We start from the raw sequence: 18,361 nt of genomic DNA on the forward strand, positions 1-18,361 counted from the left end.
ATAAAAAACAAAAAAAGGAAGAAATGAACTGCAACCAATCAGCATCAGCAGTGCTGAGGTCATGAACTCTTTTATTGTGATCTCATGAAATTTGACTTAACTCTCATGAGCTTTCATAGTAAACATCCTTAAACTGAATAGGGAAATAACATGAGTGTGCACGAGGCTCACTCCCTTGCCTGTCCCGGGACAGGCATACTGATTTGCTGCTTCAATCCCTTTACAATGGGGTTTGAATACTTAGGACATTTCTTTATTTTTTACATAGAGATGTTCAGGTATTTTCTAGTCAGCTTTTTACAGCTATGTCGCATCACTTTCAAGTGTTTCAACATTTGGGTATCATGGCCCTTTAAGCCACTGCCCTACAAAATGCCCTTTTCAGGGTGATTGTTAGAGTAGGTTTTAGTGTTAGTATAGGGGTTTTTTTATTTTTGGGTGGGCTTTAGTTTGTTTTTATTTTTGATAGAGTTTTTTTTTGGTAACGTTTCTTTTTTGTAATGTTAGTGTTAAAAGTAGTGTTAAGAAGTGTAGGGATAGTTTGCATTAGTGGGCTGTGGCGATTTAGAAGTTAAGTAGTGTAGGGTTTATTGCAGTGGGATATCGGTGGGTTAGGGGTTAATAGTTTGCGGGTTTCTTGCATTGGGGCTGTGGATGTTTAGAGTTTAATAGGTTATGGAGAGTTTATTGCGGTGGGCTATTGGCAATTTAGAGGTTAAGTAGTGTAGGGGCATATTGCGGTGGGCTATTGGCAATTTGGGGGTTAATAGGTTAGGAAGTTTATTGTGTTGGGCTGTTGGCCGTTTAAGGGTTAAGTAGTGTAGGGTTAGTTTGCGTTGGTGGGTTATGTCGGTTTGGGTGTACATAGATATATTTATTAGGCTTGGTGTTATTTATTTAAAAGGGATCCTTTACTTTACATCGCCAATGTTGGTGTCGATGCTGCTTGGAATATTTTGCCAGAATCTCTACCCTTTGCGATGTATAGTAAAACGCCTCTCGGGGATGCTGCCTTTAAACCATAATGACAGCACTCAGATCCATTTTGAATATATCGCCACTTCACAGCACTTTTGATCACCAGGGCCTAAGCCTTAAAGGGATGTTGGTTGGCATATAGGCTCAATGTGAATTCTACTTAAAAATAGGGGGGGGAGGATCAAAACAAAAAACTATAATTAATATTTTACAATGTTTATTAGGAAATGTATGTATCATTGATGCAAATATCAAAAGCACAGGATGTGTAAGTATTATATGTGTCTTAAAGGGACAGTCTACTCCAGAATTTTTATTGTTCAGAAAGATAATCCCTTTATTAACCATTCCCCAGTTTTGCAACATGGTTATATTAAAACACGTTTTACTTCTGTGATTACCTTGTATCTAAGCCTCTGCAGACTGCCCCCTTATTTCAGTTCTTTTGACAGACTTGCATTTTAGCCAATCAGTGCTGACTCATAAATAACTCCACATGAATGAGCACACTTTTAACTATGTGGCATACATAAACTAGTGCTGTCTAGCTGTGAAAAACTGTCAAAACTTCAAAAGCAGCCTTCAATGGCTTAGAAATTAGCCTATGAACCTACCTAGGTTTAGCCTTCAACAAAGAATGCCAAGGGAACAAAGCAAATTTGAAAATAAAAATAAATTAGAAAGTTGTTTAAAATTGCATATCCTATCTGAATCATGAAAGTAAAATTGTGACTGTTCCTTGAATTTTGACAATGAGGTCAGTATTGGGGATTATGTTATAGGGACAGTAAAGACAGAATTTAATTGTCATGGTTTAAAGTGTGCAGTTTTAAAAACTTTCCAATTTACTCCTATTATCAAATTTCAAGTTTACTCTACAACAAAAAATACCAAAGAGAAAAACACAAAGACTCATAGGAGCTAATGAGCATGCAAATTTCTAGCGCTCTGAAAATGTTTTGGAGGGAGCCACTACCTACAGAAAAGATTATGAAAAGGGTTTGTGAAACAGACCTCAGATGAGACCATAACTCTTTCTGACTTAGGTAGGTGGCTGAGCCTGGGGTCTAATATGTGGGAATGTGGCTGACAGAAAAGCTGTAGGGTTAGGGACTCCTGTGAGGTCAGATGTGGGTAATGGGCTGCAGGGTCTACTACAGAAAGGTACTAAAAAAGTCTTCACTGAGCTGCCAGAGAGTTAATAAAACCATATCGTATAGTCTGCAATGTCTTAAAACAGTATAAGAATGCAGGAACCTGCAAAATAGGCAAAACATATGCACATGTTATGAGGTCTGATGTGTGTATGGAACTCAGAGAGGCAGCAGGACCAGACTCTGATCTAAAAGTCTGATTTGTTTGTAGGGCTGCAGTGTCAGGGGGGTCTGGGATTTTTTGTGGTTTGTAAGGGGTCAATTTATCAAAGGCTTCACAAAAGAAACTGCACGCCGTATTTAACAAGCAGCGGTCAACAGACCGCTGCTTCCCTACCCTTTCGTCACCTCTTAGGGGGCTAATTTCAATCCCTCCGGTCTCGTCTAACCGGGGAGATTGACAGCTCCTGCCCACACGTGATCGGCTGTGCGCAGGCAGGATTGCACGTGAGCTCAAGATAGCGCTTGTGTGCAATGCTGAATTCCGCCAGGGGAAATGTAGCCCAGCAGAGATGAGCTGCGGCAGACAGGGGCGCGTATATGCTCCCCTGTCCACCACAGCTTGATAAATCGACCTCTAAGTTGACAGGTTGCAGGGCCAAGGTCTATTTTGGGTATGGGGATGATGCTAGGGCAGTAGGATCAGTGATGTGATGTGGGTATAGGGCAAACAGAAGCACAACAAGACCAGGGTCTGATCTAGGCCGGATGTGGGACTTAGAGTAGGGTTAGGGGTCTGATATCATGTGGATGTGTGGCTGAAACAAATTACTGATTTTGAGTCTGAGAAGAGCAAGAAGCTAATAGAGAGACTGCATGTCCAGGAGATAGATCTGATGTGTGTATGTGGCTGACAGGATCAGCATCTGATCTGTTTATTCATTAATTGTTGTTGATGATGATGACGACAACAATACATTATTTTTGTTAACAAACCTAATATAAAAAAAAGGCTGGCACACAGGACCACTTACTGATCCTATAAGTTTTCTAACTCTCAAGTACCTAAAACCCCTGTATTTTCTGTTTCACTGAGCATAAACTTTATCAAAACTATTTTTGCAATGAAAATCTGTCAATAACTTAATAATTATTCTCTGAAAATTATGATTACAAATATATACAATTTTCCACATATTTCACAGCACCTCCCATTAACATTTTCTTACTACTTCCACAAAAAGAATAGACTTTCTACCCATATCAATAGAAAAACCTTTGCCATACTCACTTCTTCTTAGAACTGCATTCAGGATGTATTGTAATTCTTCTGGACTCACCTCCATGTCCTGGAAGTAAAAAAACATACATTAAAAAAAGAATTATTCCCAAAAGTAAATGTTATTAGGAAGACTGTTATTTAAAAAGCATTAGTTATTTAAAAATGGTCTAGTTTGTTAATGTGTGGAACATGTGCCCCTGGTGGTATACTGAGCATTAGTAAGGGGTACCCCAAGGTACCGCCTTTTATATATTTTTCTTGTAACTTGAGGTGACTATAATAAACATTAAGTATATCACAGAAAACACCCTTAACCCCTTAGTGACCACAACACTTTTTAATTTTCTTACCGTTTGGGACCAGGGCTATTTTTACATTTCTGTGGTGTTTGTGTTTAGCTGTAATTTTCCTCTTACTCATTTTCTGTACCCACACATATTATATACCTCTCGCCATTACATGGACTTTCTACAGATACCATTATTTTCATCATATCTTATAATTTACTATAAAAAATATATAAAATCTGATGAAAAAAATCACACTTTTCCAACTTTGACCCCCAAAATCTGTTACACATCTACAACCACCAAAAACACCCATGCTAAATAGTTTCTAATTTTTGTCCTGAGTTTAGAAATACCCAATGTTTACATGTTATTTGCTTTTTTTGCAAGTTATAGGGCAATAAGTACAAGTAGCACTTTGCTATTGCCAAACCATTTTTTTTTTTTTTTAAAGTTAGCGATAGTTACGTTGGAACACTGATATCTGTCAGGAATCCCTGAATATCCCTTGACATGTAAATATTTTTTTTTGTAGACAACCCAAAGTATTGATCTAGGCCCATTTTGGTATATTTCATGCCACCATTTCACCGCCAAATGCAATCAAATAAAAAAAATGTTCACTTTCTTTCATGTAATTGGCAAGAGTCCATGAGCTAGTGACGTATGGGATATACAATCCTTCCAGGAGAGGCAAAGTTTCCCAAACCTCAAAATGCCTATAAATACACCCCTCACCACACCCACAATTCAGTTTTACAAACTTTGCCTCCTATGGAGGTGGGGCAGCTGTTTCAGTTTGATTCTTCTGCTGTTGTTTTAAGTTTTTCTTGTCTCTTGTTAATTGTATTCAGTCCACGGGTCATCCATTACTTATGGGATATATTCCCTTCCCAACAGGAAGTTGCAAGAGGATCACCCAAAGCAGAGCTGCTATATAGCTCCTCCCCTCACATGTCATATCCAGTCAATCTCTTGCAACTCTCAACATAGCTGGAGGTCGTGAGAGGAGAGTGGTGTTTTATACTTAATTATTTCTTCAATCAAAAGTTTGTTATTTTTAAATGGCACCGGAGTGTGCTGTTTTTTTCTCAGGCAGTATTTGGAAGAAAAATCTGCCTGCGTTTTCTATGATCTTAGCAGAAGTAACTAAGATCCACTGGCTGTTCTCGCACATTCTGAGGAGTGGGGTAACTTCAGAAAGGGAATAGCGTGCGGGGTCTCCTGCAAATAAGGTATGTGCAGTAAAATGTTTTTCTAAGGAATGGAATTGACTAAGAAAATACTGCTGATACCGATGTAATGTAAGTACAGCTTTAAATGCAGTGAAAGCGACTGGTATCAGGCTGATTAATGTATATGCAGTAAAGTTATTTTCTAAGGAATGGAATTTGACTAGAAAATGCTACTAATACTGAAGTAATGTAATAAGCCTTAAAAGTCTCATACAGAGAATCAGGCTTATTAATAGAGATACATACTCTTTAAAAAAGGATGTTTAAAACGTTTACTGGCATGTTTAATCGTTTTTGTGAGGTACATTGGTGATAAAACTTATTGGGGCATGAAATTTTCCACATGGCTGACTTATTTTCTGCATAGAAACAGTTAACTGAAGCTCCCACTGTTGTCATAATGAGTGGGAGGGGCCTATTTTAGCGCTTTTTTGCGCAGTAAAAATTCAGTCTCAGTCTTCCTGCTTCTTCCTGCATGACCCAGGACGTCTCTAGAGTGCTCAGGGGATTTCAAAAGTCATTTTAAGGGAGGTAATCAGTCACAGCAGACCTGTGACAGTGTGTTTGACTGTGTTAAAAAACGTTTTTTTCTCTATTGATTATCCGTTTTGGGTATTAAGGGGTTAATCATCCATTTGCAAGTGGGTGCAATGCTCTGCTAACTTAATACATTTACTGTGAAAATTTGGTTGCTATAACTGATTTGGTTCATTGTTATTTCAACTGTAACACTTTTTTGTGCTTCTTAAAGGCACAGTAGCGTTTTTTCTATTTTGCTTGTAAATTTATTTTAAAGTGTTTTCCAAGCTTGCTAGTCTCATTGCTAGTCTGTTTAAACATGTCTGACACAGATGAATCTGTTTGCTCACTATGGCCTAGATTTAGAGTTTGGCGTTAGCCGTGAAAACCAGCGTTAGAGGCTCCTAACGCTGGTTTTAGGCTACCGCCGGTATTTGGAGTCACTCAAAATAGGGTCTAACGCTCACTTTTCAGCCGCGACTTTTCCATACCGCAGATCCCCTTACGTCAATTGCGTATCCTATCTTTTCAATGGGATTTCTCTAACTCCGGTATTTAGAGTCGTTTCTGAATTGAGCGTTAGACATCTAACGACAAAACTCCAGCCGCAGGAAAAAAGTCAGTAGTTAAGAGCTTTCTGGGCTAACGCCGGTTTATAAAGCTCTTAACTACTGTGCTCTAAAGTACACTAACACCCATAAACTACCTATGTACCCCTAAACCGAGGTCCCCCCACATCGCCGACACTCGAAAAAAATGTTTTAACCCCTAATCTGCCGACCGCCACCTACGTTATCCTTATGTACCCCTAATCTGCTGCCCCTAACACCGCCGACCCCTGTATTATATTTATTAACCCCTAATCTGCCCCCCTCAACGTCGCCTCCACCTGCCTACACTTATTAACCCCTAATCTGCCGACCGGACCTGAGCGCTACTATAATAAAGTTATTAACCCCTAATCCGCCTCACTAACCCTATAATAAATAGTATTAACCCCTAATCTGCCCTCCCTAACATCGCCGACACCTAACTTCAATTATTAACCCCTAATCTGCCGACCGAATCTCGCCGCTATTCTAATAAATGTATTAACCCCTAAAGCTAAGTCTAACCCTAACACTAACACCCCCCTAAATTAAATATAATTTAAATCTAACGAAATTAATTAACTCTTATTATATAAATTATTCCTATTTAAAGCTAAATACTTACCTGTAAAATAAATCCTAATATAGCTACAATATAAATTATAATTATATTAGAGCTATTTTAGGATTTATATTTATTTTACAGGTAACTTTGTATTTATTTTAACCAGGTACAATAGCTATTAAATAGTTAAGAACTATTTAATAGCTAAAATAGTTAAAATAATTACAAATTTACCTGTAAAAGAAATCCTAACCTAAGTTACAAATAAACCTAACACTAGACTATCAATAAATTAATTAAATAAACTACCTACAATTACCTACAATTAACCTAACACTACACTATCAATAAATTAATTAAATACAATTGCTACAAATAAATACAATTAAATAAACTAGCTAAAGTACAAAAAATAAAAAAGAACTAAGTTACAAAAAATAAAAAAATATTTACAAACATAAGAAAAATATTACAACAATTTTAAACTAATTACACCTACTCTAAGCCCCCTAATAAAATAACAAAGCCCCCCAAAATAAAAAAATGCCCTACCCTATTCTAAATTACTAAAGTTCAAAGCTCTTTTACCTTACCAGCCCTGAACAGGGCCCTTTGCGGGGCATGCCCCAAGAAATTCAGCTCTTTTGCCTGTAAAAAAAAACATACAATACCCCCCCCCCAACATTACAACCCACCACCCACATACCCCTAATCTAACCCAAACCCCCCTTAAATAAACCTAACACTAAGCCCCTGAAGATCATCCTACCTTGTCTTCACCATACCAGGTTCACCGATCGGTCCAGAAGAGCTCCTCCGATGTCCTGATCCAAGCCCAAGCGGGGGGCTGAAGAGGTCCATGATCCGGCTGAAGTCTTCATCCAAGCGGGCCAGAAGAGGTCTTCCATCCGATTGAAGTCTTCATCCAAGCGGCATCCATCCGGAGCGAAGCGGCAGCATCCTGAAGACCTCCACCGCGGAACATCCATCCTGGCCGACGACTGAACGACGAATGACGGATCCTTTAAATGACGTCATCCAAGATGGCGTCCCTCGAATTCCGATTGGCTGATAGGATTCTATCAGCCAATCGGAATTAAGGTAGGAATATTCTGATTGGCTGATGGAATCAGCCAATCAGAATCAAGTTCAATCCGATTGGCTGATCCGATCAGCCAATCAGATTGAGCTCGCATTCTATTGGCTGTTCCGATCAGCCAATAGAATGCGAGCTCAATCTGATTGACAGCCAATCAGAATATTCCTACCTTAATTCCGATTGGCTGATTTAAAGGAACCGTCATTCGTCGTTCAGTCGTCGGCCAGGATGGATGTTCCGCGGTGGAGGTCTTCAGGATGCTGCCGCTTCGCTCCGGATGGATGCCGCTTGGATGAAGACTTCAATCGGATGGAAGACCTCTTCTGGCCCGCTTGGATGAAGACTTCAGCCGGATCATGGACCTCTTCAGCCCCCCGCTTGGGCTTGGATCAGGACATCGGAGGAGCTCTTCTGGACCAATCGGTGAACCTGGTATGGTGAAGACAAGGTAGGATGATCTTCAGGGGCTTAGTGTTAGGTTTATTTAAGGGGGGTTTGGGTTAGATTAGGGGTATGTGGGTGGTGGGTTGTAATGTTGGGGGGGGGTATTGTTTTTTTTTTTTTACAGGCAAAAGAGCTGAATTTCTTGGGGCATGCCCCGCAAAGGGCCCTGTTCAGGGCTGGTAAGGTAAAAGAGCTTTGAACTTTAGTAATTTAGAATAGGGTAGGGCATTTTTTTATTTTGGGGGGCTTTGTTATTTTATTAGGGGGCTTAGAGTAGGTGTAATTAGTTTAAAATTGTTGTAATATTTTTCTTATGTTTGTAAATATTTTTTTATTTTTTGTAACTTAGTTCTTTTTTATTTTTTGTACTTTAGCTAGTTTATTTAATTGTATTTATTTGTAGCAATTGTATTTGATTGATTTATTGATAGTGTAGTGTTAGGTTAATTGTAGGTAATTGTAGGTAGTTTATTTAATTAATTTATTGATAGTCTAGTGTTAGGTTTATTGGTAACTTAGGTTAGGATTTCTTTTACAGGTAAATTTGTAATTATTTTAACTATTTTAGCTATTAAATAGTTCTTAACTATTTAATAGCTATTGTACCTGGTTAAAATAAATACAAAGTTACCTGTAAAATAAATATAAATCCTAAAATAGCTCTAATATAATTATAATTTATATTGTAGCTATATTAGGATTTATTTTACAGGTAAGTATTTAGCTTTAAATAGGAATAATTTATTTAATAAGAGTTAATTAATTTCGTTAGATTAAAATTATATTTAACTTAGGGGGGTGTTAGTGTTAGGGTTAGACTTAGCTTTAGGGGTTAATACATTTATTAGAATAGCGGCGAGATTCGGTCGGCAGATTAGGGGTTAATAATTGAAGTTAGGTGTCGGCGATGTTAGGGAGGGCAGATTAGGGGTTAATACTATTTATGATAGGGTTAGTGAGGCGGATTAGGGGTTAATAACTTTATTATAGTAGCGCTCAGGTCCGGTCGGCAGATTAGGGGTTAATAAGTGTAGGCAGGTGGAGGCGACGTTGTGGGGGGCAGATTAGGGGTTAAGAAATATAATATAGGGGTCGGCAATGTTAGGGCAGCAGATTAGGGGTACATAGGGATAATGTAAGTAGCGGCGGTTTACGGAGCGGCAGATTAGGGGTTAATAATAATATGCAGGGGTCAGCGATAGCGGGGGCGGCAGATTAGGGGTTAATAAGTGTAAGGTTAGGGGTGTTTAGACTCGGGGTACATGTTAGAGTGTTAAGTGCAGACGTAGGAAGGGTTACCGCATAGCAAACAATGGGGCTGCGTTAGGAGCTGAACGCGACTTTTTTGCAGGTGTTTGGTTTTTTTTCAGCTCAAACAGCCCCATTGTTTCCTATGGGGGAATCGTGCACGAGCACGTTTTTGAGGCTGGCCGCGTCCGTAAGCAACTCTGGTATCGAGAGTTGAAGCTGCGTTAAAAGTGCTCTACGCTCCTTTTTTGGAGCCTAACGCAGCCTTTATGTGGACTCTCGATACCAGAGTTATTTTTATGGTGCGGCCAGAAAAAAGCCGGCGTTAGTTTTTCGGGTCGTTACCGACAAAACTCCAAATCTAGGCCTATGTTTGAAGGCCAGTGTGGAGCCCCATAGAAATATGTGTACTAAATGTATTGATTTCACTTTAAATAATAAAGGTCAGTCTTTATCTGTAAAGGAATTATCACCAGACAACGAGGGGGAAGTTATGCCGACTAACTCTCCTCACGTGTCAGTACCTTTGCCTCCCGCTCAGGAGGCGCGTGATATTGTGGCGCCAAGTACATCAGAGACGCCCATACAAATCACTTTACAAGACATGGCTACTATTATGAATAATACCCTGACAGAAGTATTATGTAAATTGCCAGAATTAAGAGGCAAGCGCGATTGCTCTGGGATAAGGACAGTGCGCGCTGGTGCTGTGAGAGCCATGTCCGATACTGCATCACAGTTTGCAGAACATGAGGACGGAGAGCTTCATTCTGTGGGTGACGGATCTGATCCAGGGAAACCGGATTCAGAGATCTCTAATTTTAAATTTAAGCTTGAGAACCTCCCTGTATTGCTAGGGGAGGTTTTAGCGGCTCTGAATGACTGTAACACAGTTGCAATTCCAGAGAAATTATGTAGGCTGGATAGATACTATGCGGTGCCGGTGTGTACTGACGTTTTTCCTATACCTAAAAGGCTTACAGAAATTATTAGTAAGGAGTGGGATAGACCCGGTGTGCCCTTTTCCCCACCTCCTATATTTAGGAAAATGTTTCCAATAGACTCCACTACACGGGACTTATGGCAGACGGTCCCTAAAGTGGAGGGAGCAGTTTCCACTTTAGCTAAACGTACCACTATCCCGGTGGAGGATAGTTGTGCTTTTTCGGATCCAATGGATAAAAAATTTGAAGGTTACCTTAAGAAAATGTTTGTTCAACAAGGTTTTATCTTACAGCCCCTTGCATGCATTGCGCCTGTCACTGCTGCTGCGGCATTCTGGTTTGAGTCTCTAGAAGAGGCCATTCACACAGCTCCATTGGATGAAATTATGGACAAGCTTAAAGCACTTAAGCTAGCTAATGCATTTGTTTCTGATGCCATTGTACATTTAACTAAACTAACGTCTAAGAACTCTGGATTCGCCATACAGGCGCGCAGAGCGCTATGGCTTAAATCCTGCTCAGCTGACGTGACTTCTAAATCTAAATTGCTTAATATTCCTTTCAAGGGGCAAACCTTATTCGGGCCCGGCTTGAAAGAAATTATCGCTGACATTACTGGAGGTAAGGGTCATACTCTTCCTCAGGACAGGGCCAAATCAAAGGCCAAACAGTCTAATTTTCGTGCCTTTCGAAGCTTCAAGGCAGGAGCAGCATCAACTTCCTCCGCTCCAAAACAGGAAGGAACTGTTGCTCGTTACAGACAGGACTGGAAAACTAACCAGTCCTGGAACAAGGGCAAGCAGGCCAGAAACCTACTACTGCCCCTAAGACAGCATGAAGGGATGGCCCCCTATCCGGAAACAGATCTAGTAGGGGGCAGACTTTCTCTCTTCACCCAGGCGTGGGCAAGAGATGTCCAGGATCCCTGGGCGTTGGAGATCATATCTCAGGGATATCTTCTGGACTTCAAAGCTTCTCCTCCACAAGGGGGATTTCATCTTTCAAGGTTATCAGCAAACCAAATAAAGAAAGAGGCATTTCTACACTGTGTACAAGACCTCTTAGTAATGGGGGTGATCCACCCAGTTCCGCGGACGGAACAAAGGCAAGGATTTTACTCAAATCTGTTTGTAGTTCCCAAGAAAGAGGGAACCTTCAGACCAATCTTGGACTTAAAGATCTTAAACAAATTCCTAAGAGTTCCATCATTGAAGATGGAAACTATTCAAACCATCCTACCCATGATTCAGGAGGGTCAGTACATGACCACAGTGGACTTAAAGGATGCCTACCTTCACATACCGATTCACAAAGATCATTATCGGTACCTAAGATTTGCCTTTCTAGACAGGCATTACCAGTTTGTAGCTCTTCCCTTCGGATTAGCTACGGCCCCGAGAATTTTTACAAAGGTTCTGGGCTCACTTCTGGCGGTTCTAAGACCGCGAGGCATATCGGTGGCTCCGTATCTAGACGACATTCTGATACAAGCGTCAAGTTTTCAAATTGCCAAGTCTCATACAGAGATTGTTCTGGCATTTCTGAGGTCGCATGGGTGGAAGGTGAACGTGGAAAAGAGTTCTCTATTACCACTCACAAGAGTCTCCTTCCTAGGGACTCTTATAGATTCTGTAGAGATGAAAATTTACCTGACGGAGTCCAGGTTATCAAAACTTCTAAATGCTTGCCGTGTCCTTCATTCCATTCCACGCCCGTCAGTGGCTCAGTGCATGGAAGTAATCGGCTTAATGGTAGCGGCAATGGACATAGTGCCATTTGCGCGCCTGCATCTCAGACCGCTGCAGTTATGCATGCTAAGTCAGTGGAATGGGGATTACTCAGATTTGTCCCCTCTACTAAATCTGGATCAAGAGACCAGAGATTCTCTTCTCTGGTGGCTTTCTCTGGTCCATCTGTCCAAGGGTATGACAATTCGCAGGGCAGTTTGGACGATTGTAACAACAGATGCCAGCCTTCTAGGTTGGGGCGCAGTCTGGAACTCCCTGAAGGCTCAGGGATCGTGGACTCAGGAGGAGAAACTCCTCCCAATAAATATTCTGGAGTTAAGAGCGATATTCAATGCTCTTTTAGCTTGGCCTCAGTTGGCAACACTGAGGTTCATCAGATTTCAGTCGGACAACATCACGACTGTGGCTTACATCAACCATCAAGGGGGAACCAGGAGTTCCCTAGCGATGTTAGAAGTCTCAAGGATAATTCGCTGGGCAGAGTCTCACAGCGATTTACATCCCAGGCGTGGAGAACTGGGAGGCGGACTTTCTAAGTCGCCAGACTTTTCATCCGGGGGAGTGGGAGCTTCATCCGGAGGTGTTCGTTCAGCTGGTTCATCGTTGGGGCAAACCAGAACTGGATCTCATGGCGTCTCGCCAGAACGCCAAGCTTCCTCGTTACGGATCCAGGTCCAGGGACCCGAGAGCGGCGCTGATAGATGCTCTAGCAGCCCCTTGGGTTTTCAACATGGCTTATGTGTTTCCACCATTTCCGCTGCTGCCTCGACTGATTGCCAAGATCAAACAGGAGAGAGCATCGGTGATTCTGATAGCACCTGCGTGGCCACGCAGGACCTGGTATGCAGACCTAGTGGACATGTCGTCCTGTCCACCATGGTCTCTGCCTCTGAGGCAGGACCTTCTAATACAAGGTCCTTTCAACCATCCAAATCTAATTTCTCTGAGGCTGACTGCATGGAGATTGAACGCTTGATCTTATCAAAGCGTGGCTTCTCGGAGTCAGTTATTGATACCTTAATACAGGCACGGAAGCCTGTTACCAGAAAGATTTACCATAAGATATGGCGTAAATATTTATATTGGTGCGAATCCAAGAGTTACTCATGGAGTAAGGTTAGGATTCCTAGGATATTGTCTTTTCTACAAGAGGGTTTAGAAAAGGGCTTATCTGCTAGTTCGTTAAAGGGACAGATTTCTGCTCTGTCTATTCTTTTACACAAACGTCTGGCAGAAGTTCCAGACGTCCTGGCTTTTTGTCAGGCTTTGGCTAGGATCAAGCCTGTGTTTAAGACTGTTGCTCTGCCATGGAGCTTAAACTTGGTTCTTAAAGTTCTTCAAGGTGTTCCGTTTGAACCCCTTCATTCCATTGATATTAAGCTTTTATCTTGGAAAGTTCTGTTTTTGATGGCTATTTCCTCGGCTCGAAGAGTCTCTGAGTTATCTGCCTTACATTGTGATTCCCCTTATCTGATTTTCCATTCAGACAAGGTAGTTCTGCGTACTAAACCTTGGTTTTTACCTAAGGTAGTTTCTAACAGGAATATCAATCAGGAGATTGTTGTTCCATCATTATGTCCTAATCCTTCTTCAAAGAAGGAACGACTTTTGCATAATCTGGACGTTGTCCGTGCCCTGAAGTTCTATTTACAGGCAACTAAAGATTTTCGTCAAACTTCTTCCCTGTTTGTCGTTTACTCTGGACAGAGGAGAGGTCAAAAAGCTTCGGCAACCTCTCTCTCTTTTTGGCTTCGTAGCATAATACGTTTAGCCTATGAGACTGCTGGACAGCAGCCCCCTGAAAGAATTACAGCTCATTCCACTAGAGCTGTGGCTTCCACCTGGGCCTTTAAGAATTAGGCCTCTGTTGAACAGATTTGCAAGGCTGCGACTTGGTCTTCCCTTCACACCTTTTCAAAATTTTACAAATTTGACACTTTTGCTTCTTCGGAGGCTGTTTTTGGGAGAAAGGTTCTACAGGCAGTGGTTCCTTCCGTTTAAGTTCCTGCCTTGTCCCTCCCATCATCCGTGTACTTTAGCTTTGGTATTGGTATCCCATAAGTAATGGATGACCCGTGGACTGAATGCACTTAACAAGAGAAAACATAATTTATGCTTACCTGATAAATTTATTTCTCTTGTAGTGTATTCAGTCCACGGCCCGCCCTGTCTTTTTAAGGCAGGTCTAAATTTTAATTAACACTTCAGTCACCACTGCACCCTATGGTTTCTCCTTTCTTGTCTTGTTTCGGTTGAATGACTGGATATGACATGTGAGGGGAGGAGCTATATAGCAGCTATGCTTTGGGTGATCCTCTTGCAACTTCCTGTTGGGAAGGGAATATATCCCATAAGTAATGGATGACCCGTGGACTGAATACACTACAAGAGAAATAAATTTATCAGGTAAGCATAAATTATGTTTTCTTCATGAGAATAACTTATATTTTGGTTGTGGATTATTTTTTCAGCATTTGGCTGTTGTTTATTTTTTATCCCTCCCTCTCTAGTGACTCTTGCGTGGAGTTCCACATCTTGGGTATTTGATATCCCATACGTCACTAGCTTATGGACTCTTGCCAATTACATGAAAGAAAACATAATTTATGTAAGAACTTACCTGATAAATTAATTTCTTTCATATTAGCAAGAGTCCATGAGGCCCACCCTTTTTTGTGGTGGTTATGATTTTTTGTATAAAGCACAATTATTCCAAATTCCTTTGTTGATGCGTTTTACTCCTTTCTTTATCACCCCACTATTTGGCTATTCGTTAAACTGAATTGTGGGTGTGGTCAGGGGTGTATTTATAGGCATTTTGAGGTTTGGGAAACTTTGCCCCTTCTGGTAGGATTGTATATCATATATGTCATTAGCTCATGGACTCTTGCCAATATGAAAGAAATGTATTTATCAGGTAAGTTCTTACATGTTTTTTCACAAACTTTTTCACAAACTTTAGATTTCTCACTGAAATTATTTACAAACAGCTTGTGCAATTATTGTACAAATGTTTGTAAATGCTTCTCTGGGATCCCCTTTGTTCAGACATATATGGCTTTGGCATTGCTTTTTGATAATTAGAAGGCCGTTAAATGCCACTGCACAGTGCGCACCACACTTTTATTATGCCCAGCAGTGAAGGGGTTAATTATGTAGCTTATAGGGAGCTTGTAGGATTAATTTCAGCTTTAGTGTAGAGATCAGCACACTAAAAGAAAAAATAAAAGCCTTTTTTTTTTCTTTTATTATATATTCTGCAGTGTAGGATCCCCCTTAGCCCACAACCTCCCTGATCCCCCCCCAAACAGCTCTCTAACCCTCCCTCCTCTATCTATTTGCCGCCACCTTGTACCCAGTTTGCCAAAAAATTAGCTTTTTCTTGTTAAAAATAAATAAAAATAAAAAAAATTCTGTAGTGTAGCTATCCCGCCTCAATAACCTACCCCCCACCCCCTCCCAGATCCCTTGGATAACATTCATCCCTCTCCCTCCTTCCCTTTATACTTTTAAGGTTCCATATTGTAGCGGGGTCCCACCTGCTCCCAGCACCCCTGCTTGCGATCCTGCCCCCTCTACCGGATATTCTCCAGCGATGGGCCGCACGCCAGCCTCCCTGCAATGGCTCCCACCCACCAACGATTGGCACCATTGCTGGTCGATGCAGAGAGGGCCACATAGTGGCTCTCTCTGCATTGGTCGTTAAAAAAAGGGTATTGCACGATGCCTTAATATCAAGGAATCACTGCAATAACCTGAAAGCGGCTGGAAGCAATCAAGATCGCTTCCACTGCTTGAAACCCCTGAGGACGTGCAGGGTACGTCCTTTGTCATTAAGTGACAGTTTTTGTAGGACGTACCCTGTACGTCCTAGGTCGTTAAGGGGTTAAACGGACATGAAATCCATTTTTCTCCTGTTAAGTGTGATCAGTCCACGGGTCATCATTACTTCTGGGATATTACTCCTCCCCAACAGGAAGTGCAAGAGGATTCACCCAGCAGAGCTGCATATAGCTCCTCCCCTCTACGTCACTCCCAGTCATTCTCTTGCACACAACGACTAGATAGGAGGTGTGAGAGGACTAAGCCTTTGCTAAAATTGTGTTTTTTACAAAGATTTGATGCTATAACCTTTCAGTTTATTAACTTTCAACTGTCATAACTCTTTCTGTGCTTCTTATAGGCACAGTACGTTTTCATATTATAATAAATTACTTGAAAAGTATTTCCAAGTTGCTGGTTTATTTGCTAGTGTGTTAAACATGTCTGATTCAGAGGAAGACATCTGTGCTATATGTGCTAATGCCAAAGTGGAGCCCAATAGAAATTTATGTACTAACTGCATTGATGCTACTTTAAATAAAAATCAATCTGTACAAATTGAACACATTTCACCAAACAACGAGGGGAGAGTTATGCCGACTAACTCGCCTCACGTGTCAGTACCTGCATCTCCCGCTCGGGAGGTGCGTGATATTGTGGCGCCGAGTACATCTGGGCGGCCATTACAAATCACATTACAGGATATGGCTACTGTTATGACTGAAGTTTTGGCTAAATTACCAGAACTAAGAGGTAAGCGTGATCACTCTGGGGTGAGAACAGAGTGCGCTGATAATGTTAGGGCCATGTCAGATACTGCGTCACAACTTGCAGAACATGAGGACGGAGAGCTTCATTCTGCGGCTGACGGTTCTGATCCAAACAGATTGGATTCAGATATTTCAAATTTTAAATTTAAGCTGGAAAACCTCCGTGTATTACTAGGGGAGGTGTTAGCGGCTCTGAATGATTGTAACACAGTTGCAATACCAGAGAAAATGTGTAGGTTGGATAAATATTTTGCGGTACCATCGAGTACTGACGTTTTTCCTATACCTAAGAGACTAACTGAAATTGTTACTAAGGAGTGGGATAGACCCGGTGTGCCGTTCTCACCCCCTCCGATATTTAGAAAGATGTTTCCGATAGACACCACCACACGGGACTTATGGCAAACGGTCCCTAAGGTGGAAGGAGCAGTTTCTACTTTAGCTAAGCATACCACTATCCCGGTGGAGGATAGCTGTGCCTTTTCAGATCCAATGGATAAAAAGTTAGAGGGTTACCTTAAGAAAATGTTTGTTCAACAAGGTTTTATATTGCAACCCCTTGCATGCATTGCGCCGGTCACGGCTGCGGCGGCATTCTGGTTTGAGTCTCTGGAAGAGACCATTAGTTCAGCCACTCTGGATGAGATTACGGACAAGCTTAGAGTCCTTAAGCTAGCTAATTCATTCATTTCGGATGCCGTAGTACATTTAACTAAACTTACGGCTAAGAATTCCGGATTCGCCATTCAGGCGCGCAGAGCACTGTGGCTAAAATCCTGGTCAGCTGACGTTACTTCTAAGTCTAAATTACTTAATATACCTTTCAAGGGGCAGACCTTATTTGTGCCCGGATTGAAAGAAATTATCGCTGACATTACAGGAGGTAAAGGCCATGCCCTGCCTCAAGACAGAGCCAAACCTAAGGCTAGACAGTCTAATTTTCGTTCCTTTCGGAATTTCAAAGCAGGAGCAGCATCAACTTCCTCTGCTCCAAAACAGGAAGGATCTGTTGCTCGCTACAGACAAGGCTGGAGACCTAACCAGTCCTGGAACAAGGGCAAGCAGGCCAGGAAACCTGCTGCTGCCCCTAAAACAGCATGAATTGAGGGCCCCCGATCCGGGATCGGATCTAGTGGGGGGCAGACTTTCTCTCTTCGCCCAGGCTTGGGCAAGAGATGTCCAGGATCCCTGGGCGCTAGAGATAATATCTCAGGGATACCTTCTGGACTTCAAATACTCTCCTCCAAGAGAGAGATTTCATCTGTCAAGGTTGTCAACAAACCAAACAAAGAGAAAGGCTTTTCTACGCTGCGTACAAGAGCTTTTGTTAATGGGAGTAATCCATCCAGTTCCACGGTCGGAACAGGGACAAGGGTTTTACTCAAATCTGTTTGTGGTTCCCAAAAAAGAGGGAACTTTCAGGCCAATCCTGGATTTAAAGATCCTAAACAAATTCCTAAGAGTTCCATCGTTCAAAATGGAGACTATTCGGACAATTTTACCCATGATCCAAAAGGGTCAGTACATGACCACAGTGGATTTAAAAGATGCTTACCTTCACATACCGATTCACAAAGATCATTACCGGTATCTAAGGTTTGCCTTTCTAGACAGGCATTACCAGTTTGTAGCTCTTCCATTCGGATTGGCTACAGCTCCAAGAATCTTCACAAAGGTTCTGGGTGCTCTTCTGGCTGTACTAAGACCGCAAGGAATTTCGGTAGCTCCGTACCTAG

The 18,361-nt window shown here is 41.5% G+C and overlaps 1 protein-coding gene across 1 annotated transcript in view; it reads right to left on the minus strand.

Annotated features, from left to right (window-relative positions):
- Positions 1–18,361, minus strand: part of CAPN9 (calpain 9) — a 329,028-nt gene that overhangs the window by 106,556 nt on the left and 204,111 nt on the right. The window contains exon 14 of the mRNA XM_053711177.1: positions 3,364–3,421. Within this exon, the coding sequence (XP_053567152.1) occupies positions 3,364–3,421 (58 nt within the window). The remainder of the gene's footprint in view (positions 1–3,363; positions 3,422–18,361) is intronic.

Source organism: Bombina bombina, chromosome 4, assembly GCF_027579735.1.
Source record: "Bombina bombina isolate aBomBom1 chromosome 4, aBomBom1.pri, whole genome shotgun sequence".
NCBI lineage: Eukaryota > Metazoa > Chordata > Amphibia > Anura > Bombinatoridae > Bombina > Bombina bombina.